Source organism: Maniola jurtina, chromosome 17, assembly GCF_905333055.1.
Source record: "Maniola jurtina chromosome 17, ilManJurt1.1, whole genome shotgun sequence".
In the NCBI taxonomy this organism is placed as follows: Eukaryota; Metazoa; Arthropoda; class Insecta; order Lepidoptera; family Nymphalidae; genus Maniola; species Maniola jurtina.
Window position 1 is genome coordinate 3,730,669 of NC_060045.1, and position 25,032 is coordinate 3,755,700.

The window sequence follows — 25,032 nt, forward strand, 5'->3', positions numbered from 1 at the left end:
CTCGTACTAGCGGAGAGCGCTGAAACCCGTAGCGATGTACTCGGCGTCGTGCCACAGCACAACAAAGCCTCGCGCTCCGGAGAGCGCTGAAGCTCACGACGACGTGCTGAGCAGCACCAGAGTCTGGCTAGGCTCCGCAATCGGCACCGACACGGACCGCGTCTCGCTGCCCGCATGCACCAGCACCACCGAAGCTAGTAGCGGCTACCGGATCCATACCCACACGTGACATTTCTTCAAACGTGAAAACACTGTAAAAGCTTTTCCAAACAATTAGTGGTTGAGAGAGTCCGCAAAGGACGTCCCTCTTTACTTTTACTACGTCTGCTAGATATCAGACGGTATTGTAAGTATCTCTGCTCAATGTTAACAGAACAATGAAAAATTTTCTCGAAAATTTTAGAACATATCAAAATTTAGATAATTCTTCAAATTTATAAAATCAGAGATGGTATCGAACGAAATAGGCCTTCAATCCCACTTCTGATCTTATAAAATGAACAAAAAGGGCAATTTGGAATAATATAATCGTAGGAAGATATCGAAATTGTAGAGCTTGAGATATCAACAATTAATTAATGATTGTTTGACGTGATGTATCCATGACAATCGAAAGATGACAGCTATCTTCATAAGTCTCGTTGCACTTCTAAGGAGGTTCTTCATAACAATATATATATTTTTATGCACAGCTCTGTAGAGGATATCCGCCTGGTTGCGTAACAACGCGGGCACCAGGTGGATACACTCCATAAAGCTGTATGAATTTCGTTGGTTGCACGATCTGGTTGCGCGACTACCGGAGACCTAATGAGACAGTGCCCTTAGAAACGGACGTATTTATTCTCGCAGATTAAAGATGAATGTAGTTGTAACTCAGAATCACCAATTTTTGAATAGTGCCATTTTTGTTTTCAGTGTGCGAAATACTTAATACATAAATTGATTAGTTATGTTAAGATGATTTTCAATACAAATACACGCGTACGAATACATTTCTTGACGTACGCATACATACGTATTGTAGTAAGAAATATCATTGAATTTAAAATTATTCCAACTGTATTTCAAGTATTCGTATTTATTATTAAGCGATCGATTTATTAATGTTTGTAACTACTTTTGTTTAAATTATCCATGATAAACAAAATTAGTTTCAAATTTAGCTATTTTTAAATTTAACTTTTTATCTTTCTGCAATCATTTTTACGTAGTACAAGCTACAGTCGGGCGGACATTCCTTATATCTTCATATTTAAAACTAATAATAAATTATGCGTTCGACTGTACACAAAAGTTTTGACTAGAATTAGATGTTATTTATTTTGTATTATAATTAACAGCAATATTATCCAATATTCCAATTTAAATAAAATTTATCTCAAATCAGTAGGAACATCGGAATGTCATTGCATCGTATTTAACAAGAAGTAAGGAGTAAGGAGAGGTTTTGTAAATAAGTGTTTAGTATAAAATAAAATGTAGTATAATGATTGTCGAAACATGTCTTTTATTTTATTTTTACCAAATTAAACCATAAAAACATATTATAAAACATTAATAATAATTAGAAACTGGAAGTGATTTTGAGTCCAAACAGTTAACTCTTCTATAATTCTGAAAATAATAAAAATATTAAATTAATTAAGAATAATACTTCTAGCTAGTAAAAGTTCGATAAGCGAAAGTTCAATTATTTAATATAAAATACTTTAGTAAATAATATTAGCGACCGCCTGCGGGGTCGTGCGACAAAAATATTATAAATCCCCTGTATTCTCTATCCCGTGGGAATTTCGAAAAATCCTGCCTTATTCCCTGTCTACATTGTAAGGGTACTTCAGTAAATGAAAAATTTCAGTTTTCTAGTTCGGGATCTCTCTTTTTATAGAAATAATAGATGATGCATATGACTTCAACCGCCGTGGATTTAGGTTTTGTAAATCCCGGGAACTCTATGCTTTTCCGGGATAAAAATTTGCCTGTATCAATTACCGGGATGCAAGCTATGTCTGTATCAAATTTCGTATAAATCAAAAAAAAAAAATATAAAAGGATGGGTCTGAGAATTCCGTGCGAACACTTCAATTTTCAGGGATAAATAGCCTATGACCATCCCCGGGATGCAAGCTAACTCTGTACCTTTCATCAAAATCGGCTAAAGTGTTGGGCTGTGAAACGCTAGCAGTCAGACAGACACACTTTCGCATTAATATTAGTATATGGATTAACGTCGAACGTAACAAGCGGTTCCCGACCCTGTCCTGTGGAGAGCCTTGCAAGATAACTAAATCCAGCAACGAACGTCTATAGGTTGAGACGACGAGAATTGGGTAATGTCACACATTGATGGGAGGAGGGAGGGATGTTCATGTACAGAGAGCTTACATCAACAACTTTCCTGGCAGCGTTTTTGTACCGGCACTCCTGTAAAGTTTTGCTAGCGTGCTGGGAAAACTGTTCGTGCGCTGGTTTCAATGCGCTCCAGGGGGTAGGCTCCGTTTGGCGGACTTTAAGGTCCTCTAGCTGCTTGTTTCTTGGTAGTAAAAATGAAGGAGTAGGGACATCTGTAACAGTAGCACAGAATACTTCTTAGGATTTCGTCTCCGAAAGTTGCCAAGGGGACAGCGGGTAATTAAATAAAGTTAAGATTGTTTTCCTCGCCCATCACCAAACCGGGCAGGCGAGAAACCGGTGCGGCAGTCAGTGATTGAATGGGTGACGAAACACTTATCACCAACCACCCACCACACACACCCTCCGCTCCTGGAGCAATGCCACATGGGTGCGTCTACTGCGCCCTCTGCTCGGGACACTCAGAGGGACTCAGTTTTAACTGCTTCAACGTGAAGTATCGAATTCTAAATAAGCAGATTTTTTATAGTAGGTACCTAATTAAGAATTAGTATTGTAATTGAACCAATAGTGTGATTAGTGTTCAATCAATAGATTCAGAGTAACTCTGCTCTTTTCGGGCAATGACTAGCGCTTGTTGCCCGAAAAGAGTAAAGTTACTACCTACGCTAAAGTGTGACGTCACACGCGCCGTCTACGTTTGACACATGGCTCCGTGCCACATCAGATCGAAAAAGCTGAGCGGCGGATATCAAACAGCTAACTTTGGCAAACGCAAGCGGTGCGGGTGTGTGTACTACGTACTAATATTTGACTCATTGATTCATGAAGATGTTTCGGAGAGATGGTTTCGGACTATGGATTCTCAATCGTAATATCATATTAGAGTAGATAGTAGTAGAGTATTACTTCGTAAAGAGAAGTTTCGTTAACAGAATGAAAGTTCATCAAGGAATCATAGAATTTTTTTCAATGATTTATATCATATTAGCTTGCTTACCTATTACCGTGACATGCGTAGCGATAGGCAGCTTGTATACGCGCCACCTATTGCACCACATCTTGTACGATGGTACGGAACCCTTCGTATGCGAGTCCAACTCGCACTTGACCTGTTTTTTATAATTTTATAAAGAAGACAGACATAGGTAATAGTATTTACTTACCCTTCTTTATCATACTCTCATGTTTTTTTGCTCCACAACCTTTTGGTAGAATGCATTGTCTGTAAGATGCACATTTTTCTATCTCCTGCAAACGTCTGCGATTTTGTAATTCAGCTTGAATTTTATTTTCTTCATCCAATAATTTCCTTTCATTGCGTAGGGAAGTTTTGTTCTCAATTTCTTTCTGTTCTCGTTTGTAAGATCTGTATAATTCAGTAGTAGGTACAACTAGCAATTCAGTACTATAGTAGAAGTCGATCTTTAAATCCTAGTGATTCATTTTAGATAAACTTTTTCACTGCAATAGGTAGATTACTTACCGATCTAACCATCGTTCGATGCCTTTTTTAATGAATTCATCATATTTATTATTCTTCTTCTTCTTCTTCTTCTCTCTGGGCTGGTTTCCGCACTTAAACGTTTCCGTCTGTTGTGCGTGCGTTGCCCCTCCCCGCCGAAGTCTTCACTCCAGCCATCCAAGCTCGCTCCAGAAGCCAAGTAGACCGCCCAGGTTGCCGAGGACTTCATGGAGTGAGGTTGGGGAACCCAAATGGCGTTCTCGTTGTTCTGCCACGACCATGCACTCCAGGAGCACGTGTGTCGGCGTCTCATCGACCTCCATGCAGGCCCTGCACAGAGGACTGTCGGTAACACCTATAACGAAAAGGTGTTTGTTTAGTGGGCTATGCCCTGTTATGAGTCCCACCACCTTCCTAAGTTTACCTTTGTCCAGGCGGAGTAGTTTGTTAGTTTGTCGTATATCTATGTTAGGGAAAGCCTCTTTGGCTTGCCTGCAGTCAGTTGCGTTTGCCCATAATTGGGAATGCTCCTTAAGTGTTAGTTCATGCAACCAAGTTTTATACTCACTGAAGGGTATGGGTACAATAGGCTGAGGCCCTGTCACCTTCAGCGTCGTGGCCTTGCGTGCTAATGCGTCCGCTGCCTCGTTTCCCTGGTCCCCATCATGTCCTTTGACCCACCGTAGGGTGATATCATTCGACATGGCGAGTGTTTCCAGAGCCTTATGGCAGTCTTGTATGAGTTCGGAGGTTGTCCAGAATTTAGCCAAAGCTTTGAGAACAGCTTGGCTATCTGAGTTAATGTTAATCTTAAAGTTTTTTACCTGTCGATTTGCCATTGCTATGGCTGCGGTTGTAATGCCTACACACTCTGCTTGGAAGACAGAGTTGTCCTTACCGAGTGCGTGACTTATTTTCATGTTTAGTTCTTGGCAGTAGGCCCCTGCTCCTGTGCCAGTTTTTGTTTTGGATCCATCGGTGTACACTTCTATTGCATCCCGTGTTGACTTCGTATCTATGTTTATCTCTGGATATATTTTGTATGGTTTGTCCAGTATGTGTTGTTTCCTGGTTCTGTCACATTTCCACTCCAGGCGTGGTTCTTTGGTTATGCTTTGCACTAGAATTTTAGTGTGCCTTGTGTTCTGTTCTTTCCATAGACCTGAGGTTTTCAGTCTCAAGGCTGCGAGCGTTGCTTCTTCTCTGATTTGTAAGTGTAGGGGCGGGATCCCCAGTATGATTTCAAGTGCTGTTGTTGGTGTGGTACTCATGCAGCCTGTAATGGCGAGGCATGCTTGTCGTTGAAATTTCTGTAGTTCTTGCTGGGCGGTCGTAAGAAGAGTTCTCGGCCACCATATCAAAGCGGCGTATGTTAATGAGCTTCTTACTACCGCTAGGTATAACCACTTTATTATCTTTGGTTTAAGCCCCCATTTTTTCCCCAGCATGCGTTTACATTGGTTTAGTATCGTAAGCGATTTATTAATTTTATCTTCTGTATGCCTTTTCCAGCTGAGCTTGCTGTCCAGAGTCACACCAAGGTATTTTACCTCAGTTGACAGTTTGAGGCTTGTGTTGAACAGAGTTGGTGGTTTGGTTAGCTCTATTTTCCTTTTGTTGGTAAACAGAATCATCTCTGTTTTCTTTGGATTTACGGTGAGTTCATTTTCATTGCACCATCTTTCGATTACGCGCAATGCCCGTTGCATGACTTCATATAATGTGTTCTCTAGTTTTCCACTGATTAAGATGGTGAGATCATCAGCATAACCAATGGTGTAAAATCCGCTTGTGTTTAGTTTGTTTATCAAGTCGTCAACTACAAGGTTCCACAAGATTGGTGATAGGACACCTCCTTGAGGGCAGCCTCTCGCTACTATGCCTTTTGTGACTCCGTTGATATCTAGTTGTATGATTCTTAGTTCTAATAATGCTCTTATCCAGCTGCGTATAGTTCTTGGCGCCCCGTATCGTCCCAAGGCCCTGTCTATGCTATTAAAGGTTGTCTTGTCGAAAGCTCCTTCAATATCAATGAAGACACCCAGTGTTGATAGTTTGTTTTCTAGATCATGTTCAATTTTGCCAACAACGGAATGCAGAGCGGTTTCCGTTGATTTGCCAGTGCTGTAAGCATGTTGGTGTGAGTGTAGGGGTACATGTCTTAGGGTTCCATCCCTGAGATACCGATCAACCAGTCTCTCTAGTGTTTTTAGTAGAAATGATGTAAGGCTGATAGGCCTGAAGGACTTTGGTAAAGTGTAGTCACTCTTTCCAGGTTTTGGTAGAAAGACTACCTTTACTTCTCTCCAGGCTGTTGGGATATATTTGTATGCTATACAGGCCTTATATATTATTTCCAGCCATGGTGTCAGTTGAAGTTTTCCCCATTGTAAAAGTGCAGGGAAAATTTTGTCGGTCCCCCCTGATTTAAAAGGGTGAAAGGTGTCAATAGCCCAGCTGATTCTATCTCGCGTGACTGTGTTGTTAGCAAGATCCCAATCCTCATCTGTGGGATGGTGTCCTAGGTTGTGTTCCCAGTCTGCTGAGTCTACTATTCTACAGCCAGGGAAATGCGTTTCAATGAGCGTTTCGCTTATTTCTTTGTCATCCTTCGTGTATGTTCCGTCAGCTTTCCTCAGCGAGCCGAGTGTGCGGGTGTTGTCGTCTGCTAGAATCTTACGTATGCGGGCTGCAGTGTCGTTCGACTCTATGCTTGTACAAAACTTTTGCCACGCGGTTTTGTCTTTTTCTCTGACGCGTTTGTTGTATTTGTATTGGGCTTCCTTGTAGTTGTCCCAATCTTGTTCTTGTCTGGTGTTTTTTGCTCTGTTGAAAAGATGTCTGAGGTTTTTCCTCATTCTTTCCAGATCTGGGCCCCACCAGCTGTTTTTTGGCAGTCGATTTGTGTTGATTTTCTTCAGAGGACAAGCTTGTTCATAACTTGTCTTAATGCACTCCGTTAGTTTGTTTACGTTTTGTTCGAGGTTGTCGATATCGTCGATGTCGTTAGGTTTGTTTGTACCTATCTGATGCGTTAGCAAGGTTTTGTATTTTAGTCTGTTAGTTTTCCTTGGATTTCTCTTTGGTGCGTGTTGGGTTATCATCAGATCTAGCTCATAGCATATCCGCCTGTGGTCGGAGAGCGAAGGCTCGTCGCTGACATGCCAGTTCGTTACTTGGTCTGCAGCTCTGGTTGACGCTAAGGTTAGATCGATTATGGTTTGGTACCTACTCGACACGAAAGTCGGTTCAGTGCCCTTGTTAGTAATTGTTAGGTTGGTTGTTAGTAGAAAGTCCATGAGATTCTCACCTCTTTTGTTGTTGGCTGTGCATCCCCACAGGTTGTGATGTGCGTTGCTATCGACAGAGATAATTAGATCTATGTCGTTGTCCTCACAATGTGTTGTGAGGTCCACCAGTTCTTTTGTTGGTATTCGGTCTTCTATGGGCATGTAGAGTGAGACTAGGACCACTGGTCTTGGTGGTAGTCCCACGCCCTGTTGTATTCCATTTTTTATTTTTACTGCTGTCAGATCTCTGGAACAGTATTGTGTTAGTAGTGACGCTGTAATGCAGCGCGGAATGTAAATGCATGTTCTTGGTGCTTCGTCATTGCAATGTGAAAAGATCTTACCATTGCAGCTTCCGAAACCGCATATGGTTTTACCCCTGACCCACGGCTCCTGGATCAGTGCGATGGTCTCGGGTTCAACCTCCAGCTGCCTTCGTAGCGTGGCCGTGGCGAGATGTTTGTGCTGGAGGTTGGTCTGGATGATTTTTATTTTGTCGCCCTCTGCGCCGGTGGTTGTTCGGCGGGGGCTGTTGCGTCTGGAGCGTTGTGTGTCGCCTTCCTCTCCCGTGATTTCGTATTGATCCGGGAGTCCGCCAGCACTTCCTCGATATTGTCTAGGACAGCACTCACGGAAGGCTCAGGTGTCACTGGGAGCTGGCCGGTTGGTCCATCCACATCCATGTCCCGATCCGCATCAGGCTCCTCTCGAGTTTCAGGCGCTGAGTCATGCCCGGGCGGTACATCACTCAGTCCTTCACTCGTGAAGAACCTGATGTAGATGGAGCCCGTGGAATAGGCGACCTTCCTGCCGCGCGCCAGAATCGTTGGCAGCTCTACATTGGGGATTCCTAATATTAGGAACACCCCAGGAGGGCTGCTGGTTGTTCTACGGTAGCTGAACAGGGTCCACTGTGACACTCCGTACCATGGGTTTTGGTGAGATAGGACCTGGTGTAGCTGGCCTATCTCCCCGTCGTAGTCAGGGACATAAAGTCCCGACCTAATCCTGACTGGGATTTCGGTCTGTTTTATCACAGTGAGCCCTGTTCCGCTCCTGGGTGATGTTAGTTTTGGCACCACGTTTATGAGCCAGTTACAGGCTTGGTCATCGTGGCACCACATTTTTAGTACACCCTCGCTGAGGAAGGCCTTACCCTCAAACGCCGGGGCGTATCGGGTTTGGCCTGGTGCCAGAGGCTCGATACAGGCCGCGAAAATCGCCTTCTGTATCTGGGCCTGAATGGCATTCGCCTCATCTTGGGTGAGGTCAACTCTGGGGGTGGTGGTTACAGCGACGCTCAGATGCGATTGGGCTGCTGTGGCATAGGAGCCCTTCGCATCTCGGGTGTGTCTGTCGTCAGTCCGTGCGCGTTTGTGTTCCCCCCTGGGTGAAATCGTGTCGTCAAGTCTGTCTCTTTTCTTGTTCGTCTGACTCGATGACGTCCCGGGGTCCTGTCTGTCTTTTGTCTGTCCCCTGTTCCGCTTCCTAAAGCGCGGGCGTGCCCTCGCTTTAGGTGGGTTCAAGGTCTTTGTTGCGTCTGTTTTATCTGTTGGTTTGTTGGATGTTGTTTTTGTTGTTGTTGTAGTTGGGGGTCGAGCGGTGTTGGAACCGCCAGGGCCCGTTGCGCCCCGCGCCTGGATTGGGTTCCCGTCGGGGTCAGTGTGACCACCATCGTTCCCCCTGTCCTCGACTGCGGTTTGCCCAGCCCCGACAGTGGTGGTGCTCGACTTCCCCGAGGCATTAGGGTTGCGATCGGGGGCCGATACCTGCCCGCTCGCCTGTTCGCCTGCGGAACAGCCAGGGGTTGCGCCAGTGTCCGCAGAAGGCCGGCCGCCACTTAGTGGGGGTCGTCCCTCGCTTCCACCTTTGCTTCCTCCGGCCAAGTGGCTGGCGTCCGCGCTTGGGCAGTCGGGTTCCTTTCGCTTCCCGCCTCCGTTTTCCCTACCGTCCGTCGGTCTGTTTTTCAATTTGTCCGTCTGTTCGTCTGCCTGTGTGTCCGTTTGTTTTCGTGTCCGTCTGTCTGTCCTGTTCCCCTTGTTTTTCCGTCTTTGCTTGGGGGCCACAAGCGTCCATGTGCTTGCGCTGGCAGGCACAGGGATCGCTTCGGCAAGGGAGGACATGTCCATGTTAGTAGCCGAGGTCGTTGTTTTCATCATTGTCGAACCGATGGTTTGCGGGTCTTTGCCCCCTCCTGATACGGTGGGGCAGCCTGGGCCCTGGGCGCCGTCGGTAGACGTCGCCTGGGTGCCAGGGTGGGATTTGGGCACTGAGCCGCTACCCACCAGGAGACCGAAATTAGTTTTAAGATCCGCCATTTGTTTTTTAAAAGTTTGTGTGTTATCTGAGTAGTGTTTGTGTGTGTCTCTGTGTGTAAGTGAGTGTGGAGTGTGCGGGAGTTTAGGATTAATTGAGGGACTTTTATGATAGGACATTTGGTTTAGGAGTAGGCTGGGGGAACACGGGAAAGGGTTACTTGGACACTGCTCGGTGTTGGGAGTGGTACCGTAGCAGTCCTTCTTGTCCAGGGTCCTGGGGACGCCGGCGATCCGCAACCCCGCCGACCCGCCCGGTTGCATGAAGGGTGCCTCGTATAGCCGAACCAGCGAATGTCTAGGAGCCGCCTGGTATAGGCTACAACCCAGATCATTCGCTAGTTCAGCCACGCCGGGCAGGCATTTATTATTCTTATTCTCTTCAATGTTTTGAATGGTTTTGAAGATTTTCTGGCACTGAGGCGAATCGTATTTCTCATGGTGTAACTAAAATACATAATATAAACTTCGTTCAGACGGGCTAGGGTGGTTTAGATGCAGTTGAACTAGGTACTGGGAAGAAAAAGTATCATTAGCTCAAAGGTTGTACCTAGGTACTAATCAGTTGAACTAGTGGAGTGGTTCATATTAAGTTTAATTAAATCATTCGCTTGTCCGGAGAGGTAGGACGTATTTTATCAGTGATATTTTACCTTATATAAAACAGCTTTCTCTCTGTTTCTTATCCTATCTTGATATTTTTGCCATATTTCCCTTTTTAGTTCTTCCTGTTCTTCTCTTTTTGCTCGAAAGTCTTTAATTTTTTTATTTTCTGCTTCGTATTCTTTTATTTCTTCTTTCTCTTGATACGCCAATTTTGACTATACGAAAATATCGTTGTAATTACGCACTTATGTTTTTAAGTAAATAAGTAACGTTTTTAATAAGTAGGTAATTAATAGCTTCTTAAAATATTAAGTAGTTAACTGTTTTTTTTTTTTGTATTTGTTGTATCAAGATGCCTAATATTAGTCACATATTTAAGATGCTCTACAAGTCAGTGTAATTTTTTTACCTCAATCTCGGTATATTTTTTCAGAAATTCGTTGTTCAATATTGCATCTTCAAGTTCCAGTTTCTTTTCTTCTTTTTCTTTTAATCTTCTTTCTTTCTTCATTTCAAACCTTGACAAAACGTAATTAGTTCTAAGTATTAATTTTAATCTTCATAACATTTGTTAAATAAACTTCGGTTACTCACATTTCTATATTAATTTTCGCTACTTCTTTAGCAATTTGATCTCTTCGCGATATATTTATTATTTCATCGACTTCCATTTGTTCAGCATCTCGTAAGGACAAACTTTTTGGTTTGTTAGACTGAGCAATTTTTGAAATGTTTTCATTTAATTCTTTTTTAAATTTTAATTGCAGGTCTCTTTCTTCTAAAGTTTTCGACTCTAGAAGAGCGCTGTAATATGTAAGGTTTTAATGTAAGTTGAAATATGTAAAGTGGAATTACATGCATTTATCTATCTATCTAGCTTCCCGCGATTTAATTCGCGTAGTTTATAGCATACAGCAACTACACAGATAATAAAAAAAAATTGAGAATCGGATTATTATTAGTTTCCGAAATTACTTACACCTTACAAACTTTACTTCCTTATAATATTAACGTAGATAAGTAGCTATACTAAATCTTAATACCTTAATAATTGTCTTCCATAGCAACTGTCTGCAAAAATTTGCTCTTTGGCTCTTTTGATTGCGTCGGCCGTATCATATTGTTTCTTTTTTAGAACAAATTCTTTTACAGTCTGTATATGTTTGTGGTGTTCTATGGTTTTTTGTTTTTTCAACTGATACACACGTCCCTACGATATTTAAAGTGTGCCTTATGTATGTGCATTAAGTACCCTAATGTGAAAAGTCTATATGTAGTAGGTACCGGGGAATGCACCTCTAACTTTTAGGAGTGCATCACCTATAACAATTATTGACTACAATGATAATGATTACATTTTAAGCAATTCAGAGAGTCACTTGCTTTAATCTATTATTGATTTTTCGGGACAAAAAGTATGTTCTTTCTCGGGATGCAAGCTATCTCTTAAAAAATTTCATTAAAATCGGTTTAATGGCCGCGAACAGCTAGCAGACAGACAGACAGACACACTTTCGCATTAATAATATTAAGTAAGGATATAATTATATTATTGAATTTCTGGCCACTTGCCACCCTATAAGTAGGTACCTGTACTGTATCTGGCCAAAGCTTCATCCACTTTTGTGACTGTTCATTTAAGGCTTTGAAATATTCCTCTCTTTTGTTGTCAGTGGAATCGGGATTTGATTTTCTTCTTAGTCTATCCCATTCTGATTTATGTAAAACCAAATAGTTCTGACGACCTATCATAGTTGCATATCAATATTTTTCAAGATTTCGTATCAGGTAAATAACTGTGGGAATCTTAATTTTTGTTACTAGATCCATATGGCCATGAATCGTTTGAAACTTAGGTAATATATGTATGTACTTAGGAAATGTAATATATTATATAGGACAATGTACATATTACATAGTCTCAATAAAATACCTAAAATCTAACTGGATTTCGAATAGTCGTATTATATGTCTAAAATTGATACATAATACGAGTATGTAGCACTATGTAGCGAGTATTTATGGGTCCATACGTAGGATAGAAAGTCAAAGTAGCATACATCTAGAATGAGACCTATATAAACTTTCATAAATCAATCACTAGTTTGAGGCATTTAATTGCGACTTCAACGACTAAATACTTACTACTAAAAGTTAAGACCTATTTATATTGACATATTTTATCTAAGATAGAATTCTTAGATAAATTAATATGTCAGCAAACAGGCACTTTTTGTTCGTTATCATTTAATCAGTATTCGGCCTTTTCCCTTGATACTTGCTGAAAAAGCCTCTATAAAGGAGTTGCTTATAATTAAATGGCGATAAAGTAAATGACGTGGGGCGAGATCGAAAAGATCCTCGGCCCATTTCAAGCGGGCCCGAGCTCATCCGTCAATGTCGCGGGCCGTAACTTGCTGTATATTTTTGCATAAAAATAACTTTTACTCTATGCTGAAACGGTTCGAGGGAAAGAAAAATAGCCCGATATGTTACCATTTTGAGATAAAAACTGAATTAAATTACAATTTTCTTCTAACTTTTGTTGTTTGTGATTAATTTTCCAACCAACCTTTAGGGCTTTTAATTTAATTTTCTTCTCCTACGTAGCATAGATAATAATTAGTTGCATGTATAGGTACTAGGTATATTAGCTGTCGCCAGCGACTTCGTCCGTGAAGATAGGCTAATTTAGAAATCACGCAGGAAAACCTTGTTTACCTGTTATAAAAAGTTCTAATCCTCTGTTCCAAGCTAAGGTAATAATATCAAGTAGTTATAAAATAATAAAATATAAAATAAAATAATTATAAAATAGTGTTACAGCTGTTACTTATAGATTAAAAAAGCTATTGAAAACCTCTTATAGTTTCGGTCTTGTGGATATTTCAACGGTCTTGTGAACGAAAGGCCCTGAAGTGTGTCCATGTGCTTAGGCAAAATGTTCCTCAAGTACCTAAGCACTTGACGGCAGGTAGCGACCCTTGCTAACAAGAAAGGTCGTTATATGCAATTCACATTTCCCATTAAGTAGGTAGGTAAGTTCTACCAGAATCTAGATGATGCCTGTGACTTCTTTACCGTGGATTTAGGTTTTAAAATCCCGAGGGAACTCTTTGACTTTATGGGATAAAAGTAGCCTGTGTACGCCTCTAGGATGCAAGCGTATCTCTGCAAGTCTGTACCGAGTAGGTGATGCCTGCAACTTTGCCCACGTGGATTAAAGTCTTTTAAAGAATTTTTTAATTTTCCGGGACCAAAAGAAGCCCATGTCCTTTCCCGGGATGCAAGCTTTGGTCAAAGGTTTGACCGTGAAAAGCTTGCAGACAGACATATCCACTTTCGCATTTATAATAGTAAGACTATGGGAATATGGCGTACTTAGAACATTTTTACCGCCATTACAGTGTCGCAAAGAAGACGTATTTTAACTTAAATCCGCTATCAATTACATCAAACAGCGCGCACCAAGAACCGATACGAAGTTTTTCGACGCAAAGTGAAATTTATAGTTTTCGACTTGGACGCCTTTGCGAGCGGCGGACTTGGTTTGTAATAAATAGGTAGTTCTGATAACTGAAACTGAGAGTTATGTGTACATTAGGATACGTAGGTACTTTTGAGTATAAAAGATAGCTGTTGCTTACATGAAATCTATGTTTTGTTACCTTTACCTTTAGAATATAATGTACCTAGGTACCTAGTATTTACCTACTTTATACTTACTTAAATTGCAAGTTTAAGTTGCGTGTAAGCAATCGCGGAACCGACAAAGCTTTCAGTTGCCCACAAGATTGGTAGTAGGTAATTTGTTCCATAAATGTACTTAATCCTACTAATTTTATAAAGCATACTCGAAGGTGTCAAAATTTGCGTTATGTAAAAAAACACTTATGGTGCGTATCCTTATAATTCGTATTTCCTGTACCAGCAATCGTTTTCGTAAGTTACCGATTCGAGCAAATGATAGGGAAAACTAATGTGAAAATCTTAATGTGCACGTGAAAAATGTAAACTAAATATAGAAGTAGGTACCTACTCTACTACCTACCTAGGTAAATAAGTACCTAAGGATCATACCATACTATAACCGGACCACACAGGAGATCAGCGCATATTATCCGCAAAGTTTTAACACTTCACTGATAGCCCGCTCGGTCACATCTGTGCACCGTTTAAATTAAAAGTAATTTTCTTATGCAGAATTAATTAATGACTAACCAGCTCAATAGGGTTCATCAAGCGGAAGCTACAGATAGGGAGAGCGAGACACGATAAAGCGTTTGTAAGAAAAGGATGAGCGATGGAGTCTGAAGTTGAATGAATTTATGCCGGTCCATTTAGTTACGCGTCAATTTGGCGCGAGTAAGGTTGTGGGTGAGACTTTGCTCTGACGTCATAAAAAGCCCGCGAACCGCGTCTTTACCAAAAAAATAATTGTAAAAGCTCCGCGCAATTTTAGTGTTAACTTTTTAAAAACTTTTCTTTCATTTTTTAAAGTTTTTATTCGTGATTTGTGTTGAAGTGCTTTTTATCAGGAAGTTTAAGAGGAATATAGGTAAATAATAATAAAGATAAGGCGTCCGGGGTGTGCTTTGAAGTGATATAGAGAGAGATGAGCTCGGCCTAAAATAACCGAGATATTAGAAATACCGTCTGTGAATGTTTTCTTTGCTATGATCCTCTGAAATGTAGAGCAAATTGATAATGACTAACACTTCGATATATTAATAAACTGCAAGTGGGCTACTCCGACTTGCCTACTTCTAAAAGAGTTGTGGAACTTACAAGTCGGCATTTAAAAGTATAAGTAAGTTGTTAAACAACTCCACAAGTTTTTTACCAGATAGGTATATAGAGTTCCTGAAAATGAAAACGTAATTGAACATAGGTACCATTTTTTATTCAATTTTTACTGATCAATGAATAAGCTCATGAAATTTTCATGTTTGTGCAAGCATATTTTTTCAAAACCCATCCAAGAAACATCAAAATCGGTTCATTAGATAAAATAACATTTTTTCTAGACAGAATAATGTTTATGACTTTAAATAGGTACTTAATCAATGTAGAGCAGAACTTCTGTGACGCGTTTTTCATACCTTTCTGGTTCTGGTTTCTTCAGAATGTAGGTACCTACTTCCTTTTGATATCGGGAAAAGTTCGGTCTCTCCATGGACGTATAAAGTACCTACTGGGTCTCTCTTAAAGAAAATGAAAATAGTTAACAATTATTGAAAATATAATTAAACAAAAACAAAAAAGATAGTATAAAATAAATGATGTAGGTACTTAAAAAATAATTAATGATGATCAATGATTTATTTCAATTAGATGAGTTTGTTATTTATTAATGTATCTGATAAACAAGGCAAACAAAATAAAACCTGATACAATAAAGTCATACCTACTTAGGTATACTTAAGTACATGTCTATCACGAATATTATAAATACTAATATTATATACTCCATAATTAAGTACGTACACCAATAAAAGCTCTCTCTATTTGTATTTTCTTTTAAGAAAAACACCTTCAGAGCTGTTTACAAGTTTTGAAGACAGGTAATGTTCCAAAAGCAATTTCCGTAGTTTGTTTGTACCTACGTGATTTTCGCGCACATGCTGTGAAAATTTTTCCCTCCTAACGATTTCCGCAATTTTCCAAGTCACGCTTGATTTATGTGAAAACTTTTGTTTGCTTATAAAGATCCATTAGAAAAACCGAGTATTTTTTTTTTACTTTTTGCGTTGTGTTGAGTATATTTTTATACCTAGGCAGGTCTAAAAATATAAGCAATAAAAAAAACATGAGTCGCTGCCTACCTAAAGTGATAATAATAATAATAAAATAATTGTAAGTCGTGATGGTCTAGGACCTACAGTCCAGGTGGTTAAGACAGTCCGCCGGCCATTCGGAAGGTCGTGGGTTCGATCTCAGGCATGCACTTCGAACTTTTCACATAAATACAAACGTGTCTTAAATTAAAAAAAAATGTAAACGCTTACTAATATATTTTAATTACTTTTTGAACAAAATGATTTTTTACCCAGGAGGTAGGTATTAGGTACAACATACTAGGTATGGCCCCTGAAAAGCGATTTGTCAAAAAAAGTTTAATTTAAGACACCTATATTTCTTTTGTTTTACGTAACAATATATTATGTACTACTTCCAGCTGCTCTTTCGCTTGCATGCTTACTTCCATGCATGCTTGACAGTCTTTTGATGAGGTACCTACTTGAAAGTTAAAACATAAGCAAGCGCTGCAAAAGTCCATTTGCACTAGTTTATGTTAAAAGTTGTCCGGCAAAGAGCAATTTTCGTGCATTGCTGCAACTTTGGCGCACATGCTGTGAAATTTTTATCCTCGTGCGATTCACGTAACTTTGCAGTTTGCAAGTCCCTTTTGATTCATGTGAAAAGTTTTGTTTCGTAAATACAGAAAGCGACTGTATATACTATACATACTAATATACAGGTCTGTGAGCTTTACATGATCCATGCGAAGGCGATTAACCGATTTTGATGAAATTCGGTACAGAGACGGTTTGCATCCTTAAGATGGCTATATAGGATAATATAAAACTATAAATGATGCCCTTGACTTCATTATACCAAGCTACTTCTGCTGATTTCGTCATCGTGAAAAGGTAACAGACAAATAGAGACTTTTGCATTTATTATATTATAGTAGGTACTAGGAAATGGGAATGTAAAATAATAAAGATGTAGGCATAGCGGTTGATATTCGGGGGCCGGGGTTCGATCCTAGGCACACACTTCTAACTTTTCAAAATTTAAAATATCACCTGAGAGTAATTCTCCATAGTGTTTTCAAAGGTAAGATAGATTGGATTATGTGGTAAATTATTTTGACGATTCAAAAGCAGTTGTAAAAAGTTTGGTTGAATAAAAATCTACTCTATTCTTTTCTACTCTACTCTATTCTGTTCTGTTCTATTCTGTTCTGTTCTCTTCTGTTCTGTTCTGTTCTGTTCTATTCTATTCTAAAGGCGTGTGAAGTCTGTCAAACCACACTGAGCCAGCGTGGTAGACTAGGGCTTAAAACTTTTCTCATTCTGAGAAGAGACCCGTGCTCAGTAGTGGGCTGACGATGGGTTGATCATGATGATGATGATGAATGCATAGCATTATCTTGTGTTGTATCATGACATTATATGTAGTAGTTTGTATGTAATATACTTCTGTATATAAGGATCTGGGTAGTATCTATATCATCATGAAACTAGGGCATCTTGCACCTACTTCAGGACTGGACAGGTCAGTACTGTTTGTTTAGAACAAAGAACGATTGTGAAATAATAATTGTGTTCCTACCTACAAAGGAGAACTGAATTCAACGTTTTCGAGTTAAATGCTTTCAAAGCTTCTTTACAGTTTATACCCATTGCTTTTTTAATAAAACGCTGTAGGCACTAGGTACCTAGGTACTTACTTAAATAGTATTTATTAATTTTGATTAATATAATAATTGAATAATTTATTATGCAATATGTTTCTCCTTAATTCTAGAAACAATAAAATTAATAAAGTCATAATTTAAAAAATTTAAAACACGACTGCCCTGCCAAAAAACGAACTAAAAAGTAAAATTTTTCATATATGAAAATGGCACCATACTGCCGCCATACTTTTTTCCGAAAAAAAAAATAGCCATATCACTCTGGTTAGCTCTGGATGATGTAAGGTTTCTAATAAGTAAGACATTCAAATCTGTTCAAGCATTTAGAAGTAATGGGGGATCGGATACAATGAACCCTGAAAATATTAGGTAGATACTAGATAGGTACCTAACACTCCTTTTTTGGTCAGTCGTGAAAAAGTCAATTTTTAAAAGGGGTGAATAATAATCGTCATTTTTAACTTTCATGTTTTTGTTAAGTTTAACTTTTTTAACTGCAACATTTATTAATTAAACAATTTAGTAAGTAAGTTAAAAAATCAATTGAATCATTTTTTCACGTATCTATTACCTAACTACTGTTGTTAAAGTACATAGTTCAGCTATCGAAATTATGTTGAAAACACCTGAAGATAAGGGAATGTCTTCTTAAATAATGTGAATAGATATGGAATAGATACAGGAGGTACTATCCAGGAGCAATATTAAAGGCAATATCCATCTCGTTTGTAGATTTAATATGAAGCAATCTGTCTTCAGTTCGCCGCGCGCTTTTAATAAAGTCTGCAGACCTGAAATTGAATAACAATAGTGTAAGATGTTACTTATCAATTTACTAACTTTTGCAATAAGGCTGGATAATGGAATACATAATAGATGAGTACTTTTGTACTTTCAGATTAATAGACAACGTTAACTTTTTATAACTTTATTAAAGCTACGGCCACACCTGAGCGTCATGAACGCGGGATATGGGACGCGACTCGTAATCAATGTGCACGTGTGAGTAGACCGCCGCGCAGCTTACGTTCCCGCTTCGTAGTCGCTTTGGTAGCGCAGGTTTGGGTGATGACCTTTACCCTTCATAGAACATTCGGTACCTAGTTTAAGAACTTTGAGCCTAGGTCGGTATTTTATATTTAGCTGATTGCAAATTACAGCAACCGACGCATATTAGGTACTAGCTGATGCCCGCGACTTCGTTCGTGTGGATGTAGGTTTTTTTAAATTCCCGTGGGAACTCTTTGATTTTCCGGGATAAAAAGTAGCATATGTGCTAATCCAGGGTATAATCTATCTCCATTCTAAATTTCAGTCCAATCCGTCCAGTAGTTTTTGCGTGAAGGAGTAACAAACATACACACACACACACACACATACAAACTTTCTCCTTTATAATATTAGTGTGATAATGACAAGGTATTTTTCCGTACTGACAGTGAAAATGAACAGTCAACTGCATCCGGCGCGCCGATGCGGATGATGAAGACGTCCGCATAGGTTATAGAGCTGTATAGGTATCGTTGCTTTTTCAGTAAGTTTTTCAGTCCTCAAAATGTGTGTTCGTAACCCGTTTGCGGCTCACCTAGTCAGACTGTGCAACTTTATGAATTATTCTAAGTTATGTGATAACTTAATTAAAAATTATATTTATATATACGCATAAAATCGTTGGAGAGACATTTTGCCATCCATTTCGTATAATGCGACGTGATAATAGTCATTATACATATTATTATTATCTACATGTGCTAATAGTGTTAATACCTCTTAGTTTCTCGTGGTCAAAACCCTTTTCTGGCACTGATAATATAAAATAATATGTAAAATCTAAAGCCACAAGTATCGTTAAAAGGTATATTTAATAATACGTGGTTTACATGAGTTAAAAGAAGTTTATTTTAGTTAGTAAACAAAACAAAGGTGTTGAAGGTTTAATTAAAAGTTAGAGTAGGTATAAAAGGATGACTACTAAAGTGCGTCATAAGATAAGCTCTACACTAAATAAACAATTTACACTTATCATCCAAGTTTTTTTTATAAAATTCGAAATATAACTTAAAGCTAATCTTATCTAATTTCTATACAAATCATGCCTGCTTGGAATGGTGCCAAGAATACTGGTTGCATTTCCACACTGGACAGCCAGGCTGATCCGTTGCGCAAAAAATGAGCCAGCCCTTCTGTCACCTGATGAGGCTATTAAAGGCGGTGGAATGTCTCGTAAAAATCATCCAAGTTGTATTAATTATGTAAACATAAAGCAGGTACTTTTTGATTTCAATTATTCGTATTAAAATTACTTTTTATGATTTTTGTCTCTACTATTAAATAGTCAAATCACTTGGTTATTGTTATTGTAATAATTTGTAAGTTCATTCAGTGTTTTAAAGGTTAGCAGCGCGGTGTTTACAGATTATTTATATTATGTTTACGAATTATATTTCATAAGCGTTTATCTTTCATTTCCATCGATTATTATTATTATTCTTCTGTAGGTACATCTTGAACATAATAAGACGTGATTTTTTGAGTTTTGATTGTAGGTAGGTATATATATTTCTACTGCCGTCCTATATCTAAAAAGCCGTTAACTGCAAAAAATAGTTCAAAAGTTATCGTCAAAAATAGGTATGGGAATTTTGAAAAAACTAATGTTTGTAAAAAGTTGTCTAAAGAAGACCAAACTAAAAACTAACATTGGTTTTTTAGAAACAATTGTTTTTGAAAATTCCTGTGTTTTTCACGATATTTCAATTTTGTTTGCAGTAACGGCTTTTTAGATATAGGACGGAAGCATAGTACCTAGGGTATTTAAGTAATCCGGTGCTTGGTAACTAGACAAATCAGCATCTTATAATCCAACTTCAAAACAGCGCTTAGTATGCGAGCTTCATGAAATACTGGCATGTGACGTCACAATGATATGACGAGCTTTTTTAGTATAATCGATAATTTAAAATGATTATTACCACCTCTATTTAATAATCACTGAGAAATAATTTCTTTTTTTTCATAGGCAAATACCGTATTGTGATGTTATTTGCACTGACACTGACTAAGACTTTTTCCTCATCAGATGAGGATAGACATAAGGTACGGTAGCACAGATGGCAAAATCTGACTACCTACGTCATTATAGGAACAGACGAAGTTTTCTCTGATTATGACTAGTTAGATGATGTAGCTAGCAACCTTTAGATACCACCACCATCCTACAATTCCTTGTGTTCCAACTTCTAAAAGCCGCTTGGAGTCGCCACTCTCACGCGTTGTTTATGACCAGGGCTTTAAAATTGAATGAGTGAATGAGTGAAGGAGCGATTATCCAATCTTCAGAGAGTCTAAACAGCAACATCGTTACAGGTGGAAGGATGTTATGGTGATCAGTGACGTCATGCAATCATGACCGCGAGCAGACGCAGAATGAAGGCAGACCGCAGCTGGTGGAAGACGAGGCTTATACTGGCAGCCTTCACTCTGGCTAGCGCTAACTCACAGGGTAAGACTATTCACATAAGTACTTTAATAGGTTATAGGTTTAAGAATATTGGGCTCTTTCTCTACTAGAGATCTGTCAGGAATCAGGGTACTTAACGAGGTGTTTCATTTTCATTGCTGCATCTTAGCTCAAAAGAAAAAAGGTTTAAGGGGCATGAGACGGGTCGGCCCCCGAAATTCAAATTAAATTTGGTTTTTCGCAATTTGACAACATATGGGCTTATGGCATTTTAATTGCGCCAATGGCAGTATCATCCTCACAGGTTTATATACTTAAAAATCTTTACTTGAAAGGGTCCAGTTTAAGAAATTAGCTCTAGAATCGACTAATTTATACAGATTAGTCGATACTAGAGGCCATTGGCGCAATTAAAGAAAATGAAGCAAGGGAAAAGTGTGAGTGCTAGATATTTCACACGCACACGCACGCATACGCACACACACACACACACGCACCCACACAAACACACGCCCACACACACACACACACACAGGCACGCACGCACGCACGCATGCACGCACGCACGCACGCACGCACGCACACATCGCTGGCTACGTTTAGGAGGAAAAGTGGCCTTAGGATAAGTACCTATAGTCCCTATCTTTGTTCATATATTCATCGTCCCTACCAGCAGGCAGACAGACTAGAAATACTATATATAACGACAGTACTATATACATATTACACTTATGATTTTACATAGAGCAGTCAGACTCTTTTATAATACTGGGTAGGTAGAGCATGATAGGTTTGTACAGATAATCACATCACGTTCATTAATTAAGCTTACCTGTGACGGAGTATCCAATCTGCTAACTAATTGAAATTTAATTTGCGCCCCAATGAATCGACAAGTGCTGTTGGCATGTTTTATTGTTTGTATTGATTTTAATAATATGTAGACCGGTATGGTTTTCATTTGATTGCCAATTGAAATTAAGTATGTAATAAAATATTACCTATTCATTATACCTACCTACTGTGCTATAAAATTCAATATTCATTTTTAATTTTAAAGAATAGAATAACAAATCAATATGGTAGGGCAGTCCTGCTTTTAATTTTTTAATTTTCTATGTTGATGAAAAAATGTTAAGGCGTTATACCTTAAAAAAATATCTTAAGTACTTACCTACCTATTTTCTTTTATGCAAACACGCATCCGTGACATCTCACGGATTGAATTCTCTATTAGATTTTTAAAAATCTTGGGAGAATTTCTGAGTATCTTAACCACTAGACCATTGGGTCTTCGGTAATCGTAACTCGTAATAGGTTAGGTACCGGGTGCAATTATGTTTTAAGTTATACCCATTTCCTAACTCAATACATAATCGATATTAGAATTACCAGTGAAAGCACTTAATATGCGAGTTGATAAAACACGTTTACATTATGTCTTTTCCCTCTAGCGCGTTTTCAATGAAACAAAATTATAGGAAGCACTTCTCATAGATTGTTAAGCGCAGGACAGTCGAGCTGTGATTACAGTAACTAGGATGGGTAATCGCGTGATATTCTATAAAGCTGCTTCTATAAAATATTAAGCTAATGGTTGGGTTACGCGATGTAGTTTCGCATGCAATATGTACCTAGGTACCTATCTAGATATAAATGAAGAGCTGGTTACCGCCGTAAGCGAGGTTTTATTTCTTGTTCAATACTTATAAAATACAAGTAAAGACTTTGTCGTCGACCTCGAGGACCCAACTCCTCAACCCTGATGATGTATAAATCCTGGTGATCCCACAGGATTTTTAAAGGATCATTCGCTTAAATGTTTTTACGTGGTACAGAATACGTTGCATCCCGGGGACGGGATATTACCGGATAGGTTACTTTTGTCCCGGGGAAATCAAAAGTTCCCACGGGATTTTTAAAATCCAAAAGCCGCGGGCATCAGCTAGTTTAAAATATTTTTGTCTGATTTTATCTGAGAATATTAAGTTTCCAATTTAAAAAAGAAATTTAAGAAATTAATAGATTATTAATCAAATTATTTATGAGTGTTTTATGGTGTAAGGTAATGAACCGCGCTGGTATCGCTCGGATGTTTGTGAAAATCATAAGTGAGATTCATTTTGCATGGAAGTTTCCTTTATACCGTAGACGCTGACTAATATATAAAGCTGAGCTATAAGTTGGTATTATGTCCTGTATGTGTTATGATTTATAGATAGGTACACCCATAACAAGGTAGGTATTTTCTTGATCTTAATAATTTTCATCTTTATTCATGTAATTATAATAACAATTTAAAGTTATTTATCTTTCACGGATTTTTAAGTTCAAAACCGTGTAAACGAGAGCATCAATCTTCTCAAGTCCAACCTAATGTAGACAGAGTTGTTTAATTGCCAGCATAACTCTCTTTAATTCGGATCACTTTGGACGGCTGAACGGGAGTCGTTTACGGAATAGATCAAAGCTTTATGACATCCTTCTTAACAGTCGGTGTTTTAAAAGAAGAAAGGAAGAAAACTAATTTATTCATCTTGTGCACAGAGTATCTAGTAGTAGTTTTAAATGAAGTACCTACTTAATAATTAAGAAAAGGCCACGGCTCAGCATTAATGCTGCAGGTTTCAAAAATAAAACCTCAGCGCTGGTTTTAGCGTGGTTGTACACACACCGGCTGAGTGGCTGGACGGGGCACGTTTTCAAGAATCGTATGACACTGTATGAGCTACGAGTATATTATTACAGTGAAGTACAATTCATGTGTCAGTGCGCAGAGTTCATCAATGTCTAATTGCTCTTATGCGTGCACGGCGTGATATAAATCATGATATATTTTTATTTTTTAAGAATATTAGCAATATATTTAATATAAATAAATTATTATTCTAATTGATATATTTAATACGAAATGATTTAGGCATGGTATTGATAAATAATGGACTACAACAGCTTGGCATGCTAGTTGTGGGCTTGCGATTGATTGAAATGATGATGAAGGTAGGTGCCTATAATTAGGGCACGTAGATTTTGCGTTAATTTCTTTTGTATTAGACATTGTAGGTAGGTAAGTAGTTTTAAGTACACATATATCAAAATGTATATTGGTCTCTAGCTTTATTAACAAAGTGTATCGTTGATAACAATAAATAATTAATGCTTGATATAAAGGATGTAAAAATCTGTGTCTACTTAATCTATCAAATTTAAGTAGGTATTTAGAATGATTCCAAATACTAAAACAAAATTATCCTATTATGCTTTTATGATATTTGCAAGGACGCAAAAGAAGCTACTGAACTTTCAATTTTCTGTTACCTAAGGCACCTTGGTGTAAATTAATCTTTTACACCGAGTCTGCAATTGAGGTAGGTACATTTAACATGTATATGGTACTACCTATACCTACTGCACGGGGTTGAAATTGTTACACATTAATTTTCATTTTAATCTCGACGGGAATGTTGGATTGCTAGCATAACTCATTTTAATTTGAGTTACTTTAGATGAGTGAAACGATGTAATTAATTTAATAATTACCGGCGTGTTAGAGCGGTCGCACACTTGCCGGTAGCAAACAGGTAGTTTTTTGGCTTCTCAATAGAAGTTAATAAAGATTTAATAAGGATTTTGTTGGTGATATACATTTTCCCATGCATAATTTAAGGGATTTTTATAATAAAAATGTAAACATTCACTTTGACTCCAATTAAAAGCTTTTTTTCGAAGTTTGAGGATTTAGTTGACATTGTTAGGGCTTTTTTACATGATAATTACGACCTTCTAATAAAATCACAAATCTCTTCTTAATATGTACCTACAAAAAAGTGTTCTTCATAGCACATAAAGGAGTTCACAAGTTAAATTTTTCTGGAAATAAAATGATCTTATTCTATAGAACTGCTAGCCTGATTTCAAAAAGTAACAGACAAATGGACAGACACTTTCGCATTTATACTATATTTAGTATGGATAATGGAATTCGTGCTTATACCTACACCTGAATCCTAAAAGACGATTTGAATATATAATATTTTCACGTGTTCTTAGACATTTTTATCCATACAACAAAATCAATGTCTTTAAATCAAAGATGACCTAAAGAATTAATTAAC

At 38.4% G+C, this 25,032-nt stretch overlaps 2 protein-coding genes across 5 annotated transcripts in view; one reads left to right on the forward strand and one right to left on the reverse strand.

Annotated features, from left to right (window-relative positions):
- Window positions 1-856: 856 nt before the first annotated feature.
- Window positions 857-11,869, reverse strand: LOC123873852 (trichohyalin-like). Of its 2 annotated transcripts, none has more exons than XM_045918942.1 (10): window positions 11,622-11,869; window positions 11,075-11,241; window positions 10,626-10,835; window positions 10,441-10,549; window positions 10,079-10,246; window positions 9,807-9,872; window positions 3,842-3,903; window positions 3,522-3,724; window positions 2,389-2,567; window positions 857-1,617 (listed from the first exon to the last, which is right to left on the reverse strand). In XM_045918942.1, the coding sequence occupies exons 1-10, from the start codon at window positions 11,781-11,783 to the stop codon at window positions 1,558-1,560; spliced, it is 1,386 nt and encodes a 461-aa protein (XP_045774898.1). In that variant the 5' UTR covers window positions 11,784-11,869; the 3' UTR covers window positions 857-1,557. The 2 variants fall into 2 exon arrangements, with proteins under 2 accessions (XP_045774898.1, XP_045774897.1); XM_045918941.1 differs by having other exon boundaries at window positions 3,842-3,886; window positions 9,790-9,872.
- A 2,518-nt stretch (window positions 11,870-14,387) lies between these two features.
- LOC123873839 (reversion-inducing cysteine-rich protein with Kazal motifs) overlaps window positions 14,388-25,032 on the forward strand; it is a 49,460-nt gene continuing 38,815 nt past the window's right edge. The window contains exons 1-2 of one of the 3 annotated variants that reach the window (XM_045918912.1): window positions 14,388-14,589; window positions 20,824-20,959. In XM_045918912.1, coding sequence (XP_045774868.1) covers window positions 20,863-20,959 — 97 coding nt within the window. In that variant the 5' untranslated portion in view covers window positions 14,388-14,589; window positions 20,824-20,862. Of the gene's footprint in view, window positions 14,590-14,621; window positions 14,690-14,818; window positions 14,842-20,823; window positions 20,960-25,032 lie in introns of those variants that run through there. The other 2 variants (XM_045918913.1, XM_045918914.1) reach the window with 2 other exon arrangements.

Excerpts from the sequence above, each read along its gene's own strand:
- LOC123873852 (XM_045918942.1), bottom strand. The coding sequence starts at position 11,783 with ATGATAGGTCGTCAGAACTATTTGGTTTTACATAAATCAGAATGGGAT. Across the intron at positions 11,242-11,621 it reads TTTGGCCAGATACAGTACAG|GGACGTGTGTATCAGTTGAA; the intron begins GTACCTACTTAT and ends TAAATATCGTAG. Across the intron at positions 3,904-9,806 it reads AAACCATTCAAAACATTGAA|AAGAAGAAGAATAATAAATA; the intron begins GAGAATAAGAAT and ends GAGAAGAAGAAG.